At 26.4% G+C, this 4,692-nt stretch overlaps 1 protein-coding gene across 1 annotated transcript; it reads right to left on the minus strand.

Moving 5' to 3' along the window:
• Nucleotides 1-1,093: 1,093 nt before the first annotated feature.
• Nucleotides 1,094-3,323, minus strand: LOC101508123 (ras-related protein RABA5e-like). Its single transcript, XM_004515523.4, has 2 exons — nucleotides 2,838-3,323; nucleotides 1,094-1,677 (listed from the first exon to the last, which is right to left on the minus strand). Exons 1-2 carry the CDS (start codon nucleotides 3,175-3,177, stop codon nucleotides 1,358-1,360), a joined length of 660 nt encoding a protein of 219 aa, XP_004515580.1. The 5' UTR covers nucleotides 3,178-3,323; the 3' UTR covers nucleotides 1,094-1,357.
• Nucleotides 3,324-4,692: the final 1,369 nt, after the last annotated feature.

Here is a 4,692-nt window from a genome sequence, read left to right on the forward strand (position 1 = left end):
TATATATATATATATATATATATATATATATTGCAATTCAAAAGAGATTTTTTATTTATCCATTTTAGAGTTTACTTAAAATTTCAATAAATGTTGTGTTGTTTTAGCCTTGAATATAGTTGCTAACATTTTTGTTAGAAATTTTGTTTCTTTAAAGTAAACAATTCATTTTAAAAAATAAAATAAATAATATAAACTATTAATGATTATATTAATAATTGATATTATATGTACATATGATCAATCATGAATGGTTATAAATATCGAATCTACTCACTTTACCAATTTTAAATAAGTCAAATTCTTTTATTAGGATAATTACATAGAAATCTAGAATCTAAATTTTTAATAGATACTTGCTTTGCTAATATTAAAAAAATTACATGAGTTTATTTACGCAAAACTGAAACACATTCATTCAAATTGAAAAAAAGAAAAAGGCTATAAGAAAAATGATAAGCATCACAAAAGAACCGTGTTGATTGAAATATTTTATTTAATCTTTTTTTATAAATAAAATGATATAATTATCATAAAAAACTTCTTAAATTTTAAATTTAAATTAAAAAATAATATTTAAATTAACAATATTAATATTTATCAAATAAATAAACATATCCTTAGATTTTATATTTGTTTTATAATATTTTTGCTATTTAATTTTCACAATATAATATATATAAAAGCATATTTTGTGCCATGAATCAGTAAATTAGTTCAACGGTTATAAGACCCACGAATGACATCAGTCATATTTTAATTGATTTGAATTTTCGACTATTTGGTGCTTAGTGATTGGTTAGTTCACATTCCTGGCGCAAGAGTAAATGTTTCGTGAGAAATAACAATGCTATTGAAATAATAATAAATTTAATGATTGACTCTTTAAGTCAAATATCTACACGAGTCGGCAAAATCATTGATATGTCTGTCTAAGTTAGAGTTTATTTCAAGAAATTTGTAAAAGCACAAATGTTCACATATATATCGGTCAAATCAAAAGGAACTCGTGAACTATAAGCAACTTCTGGTTGACCAAGACGTCAAAAAAATAATCTGGTTGACCAAGTACAAAAATAAAAACTCCAGGACATGCAATAACCAAATGAGAAACTCGTAAATTAATCAACAACAACAAACAAAACATAACAAAACAAAACAAAACAAATGCTCTCTATACCCCCTATTATACAATTAAAACCCGTTTACTTAAAATTGAAGAAGATATATAAAATTTTCGTTGCTATATTATGTCTTTTTATAGTTGTAATGGAAAACTATTCAAATGATATCCATCAAAGAAGAAGCCAACCCAATTGAATTTTAATTACTCAAAACCAACAAAAAACCACCAAATTCAGGAACAGCAAGAAAAATAGCTATTGTTTTTCTTGGATGTAGAGTTGCCATCGTTAACAAGACTAACCCTGTTGACAGATAATTCAGCCTTGTAAGTGTCTGAGTTGAGGACCTTTCTGCTGACATTGTTGTATATCTCTCTAATAACCATTTCAAAAGCTGTTTTCACATTTGTAGAGTCCAAAGCAGAAGTTTCCATGAAAAACAAACCTTCTGATTCCGCAAGGCTTTTTCCTTCTTCAACACTCACTGCCCTTATATTATCCAAATCACATTTGTTTCCCACCAACATCATTGCCACCGTCGTATCGCAATGAGCTGCATCACAATTACAAAACATTACACTTCAACCTTCTATTCTACCTATACATTTATTAATTAAGTGCATGTTTGAAATCAAACTGAGTGAGTTTGACCAAATTACTATATCACACAATTTTCCGCAAAATCTACACTCCAAAGTGTAGCTTTTTATCAAATCATGGTGGCATACTGTCATGCTGTTAAACTTTCTACCAATACATACACTCATATTATACAATCAGATATACATATCAGCCATCAGGTACAACAAATTTCCAATTGAGTTTAATTTTAATACACAACAAGAACAACCAAGCCTTATCGACTAGATATCGGTTACATGGATCAAGCAAAACTATAATGTATTATTGTTATTATCACATCTCAATCCAATTCATTAATCTCTAGATCTTTCTTAATAGTTTCTCTTAAAGTCTTTTTAGGTCTTTCTCCGCCTCTAGTAGTTTGACATATCTTCATCTAATTTACTCTCCTTACTACAAAATCTACAGATCTCGTCTCCAAATGTCCAACCCACCTAACCCGAGTTTCCACCATCTTTTCTACAATAATTGCTACTCCAACTCTATCCCTAATATTGTCATTATTAATCCTAACTTGTATAGTTTTTCCACACATCAAACGCAACATTATTATCATCTCTGCTACGTTTATTTTATTCATGTGTTGGATTTGATACACTATCACTGTAAACAATAATTAAGCCATCAACAAATTACAACCAACCATAGATATGACTTTAGAGGCAATCATCATTAAAACAAAACATCTTTAAAGTCTAATTGCTATCATAAATTGAAAGAGCTAAAAAACTTAAGGCCCCATTTACTTCATGAAAACATTTTGTATTCTATCTATCCCTTTCCTCTTAATTTATGAACAAGATGATACAATTAGAACAGTAATTTCACAAGGCACATACAATTGAGATATAACCTAACTATTGAAGATGATAATGCAAGAGCAAATTGAAGGCAATAAAAGAAGTTAAGAAACAAATTAAGCAATAAAATGAATGAATTAAATGTGAAAATGCAGTAAAAAGAGAAGTAAAAAAAAAAGTGACAGATCGAAAACCAAATTAAGCAACGGATAGATGATAAATTAATTAATAAAAAATAATTAGATCAGATCTAGAAAAAGAAGATACTGACTCTTGAGTTCATCGAGCCAACGACCGACGCTATCAAAAGTAGTTCTCCGGCTAATATCATAAACAACAAGAGCACCGACAGCGCCTCTGTAATAAGCGGAGGTTACAGCACGGAAGCGTTCTTGACCGGCAGTATCCCAAATCTGAGCCTTAACTTCTTTGGAATCGATTTCTAAGCTCTGAGTTTGAAACTCAACACCGATTGTAGCTTTGGAGTGAAGATTGAACTCGTTACGAGCGTATCTAGAGAGTAGATTTGATTTACCAACTGCGGAGTCACCGATTATAACGACTTTGAAGAGATACTCTTCTCCTCCTCCTTCATCTTCTGAACTAGACATTGTTAATGTTAGATAACTCAAAACTCAGCGTGCTTCGTTGTAATGATAATAATAATTACAAAACTGCGTTTCTAATGCTACTTTTTTGGGGGTGCAAATCTAATATATCATGCTACCGACTTTTTTATTCGCTGGATCCTAATTTTCTCGAGGTGTCAAACTCATACTATTAAGTGTGCGTTTATTACTTTCCTTAAATAATCACTTCTTAAATGTTCTATCTCTTTTCAAAAAACTGATAAATAATTTAAAATTTATATTTTTTTATAAATTATTTTTTGTAATTTATAAAAAAAATTAAAAGTGATTTTTTTCTACTACTGACAAACATAAAACAGTTTATTATTATTTTTTAAATATAATCACTAATTATATAATATTAAAATCAAATTTTTTAGAATTTATAATAAATATGCTCTAAAATTGAAAATACATTTCAATTATATCAAAAAAAATATTAGAGGATTAAATTGATTAATTAAAAAAATTAGAATTAAAATAATTAATAAAAAATAATTTTGATATACTTGATGACTATTGTAAAAGTGTTTCAAATATTTAACAACCAAATGAATGTTTGCTTTTTATTTATTATTGTAGAAAAAGTATAATTTTATAAAATTGTAATATTTTCATTCATTTATAACTTTTGTTAATTAATCTTGTCAAAACTTTAAAATGATTTTTTTTTTTTTGGTACACTTCAGATGATACTTATTATAAGACAAATAGTAAATAAAGGTTTAATTATTTTTTGGAAATTCTTAATTATTTAGATATTTTAAATAGGCATCTGAACAAAACATGTTAGTAAATTATTGATAAATAAACTATCGATAAGTGACGGAAATAACAATAATTATTCACAGTTTTTAATATTTGTTCAGTTAAAAATAATTTGAAATCGAACATGGGTGATGATTAAAAGAAAAACTATATAATATTACTCTAAGGTGTGAAAATTTAGAGAGAAATGATAGTTTTATAGTTTTTTTGAAGTCTAAAAATCGGAAGAAAATAATTTAAAAAAAATAAATTTCTCTGTTAAATAAATAGTGAAAATTGTGGCATTAATCGATTAAATTTAAAAACATAATTGATTAACGTCCAAAAATTAAAGAGTTTAAACCTTTAGTTAAAGATATCTAATCAATTAACCATCGATAATCTGAATAGGTTTATGAAAATAGTGTGCACTTAAGAGATTTATTAAAAGACATGATCAATTAATTAATGAATTTTTGGAATTGCACTCCATTAAATACTTCTTCGGTTTCTAATTATAAGAAAAAAATGTATCTAAATATAAATATTCTTTCAATTTATTTTTCAAACATAACATCTATTAATATTATTAATTTGTCATAAAATATATAAAATCAAATTTTACATATCTAAATACTGATGTTATTTTAGGAACATTAACACAATATAAACATATTAACCATTCTACCAATTTTTTAGTTAGAGTAAAAAAAATAGATACTTATAATAAAGATGGAGGATAGTAATGGT

The sequence above is a fragment of the Cicer arietinum genome, chromosome 3 (genome assembly GCF_000331145.2).
Source record: "Cicer arietinum cultivar CDC Frontier isolate Library 1 chromosome 3, Cicar.CDCFrontier_v2.0, whole genome shotgun sequence".
NCBI lineage: Eukaryota > Viridiplantae > Streptophyta > Magnoliopsida > Fabales > Fabaceae > Cicer > Cicer arietinum.

Coding starts and splice junctions, on each gene's coding strand:
- LOC101508123 (XM_004515523.4), bottom strand. CDS start 3,177: ATGTCTAGTTCAGAAGATGAAGGAGGAGGAGAAGAGTATCTCTTCAAA. Junction 1,678..2,837: donor TTGGCTCGATGAACTCAAGA/GTCAGTATCTTC, acceptor ATTGTGATGCAG/CTCATTGCGATACGACGGTG.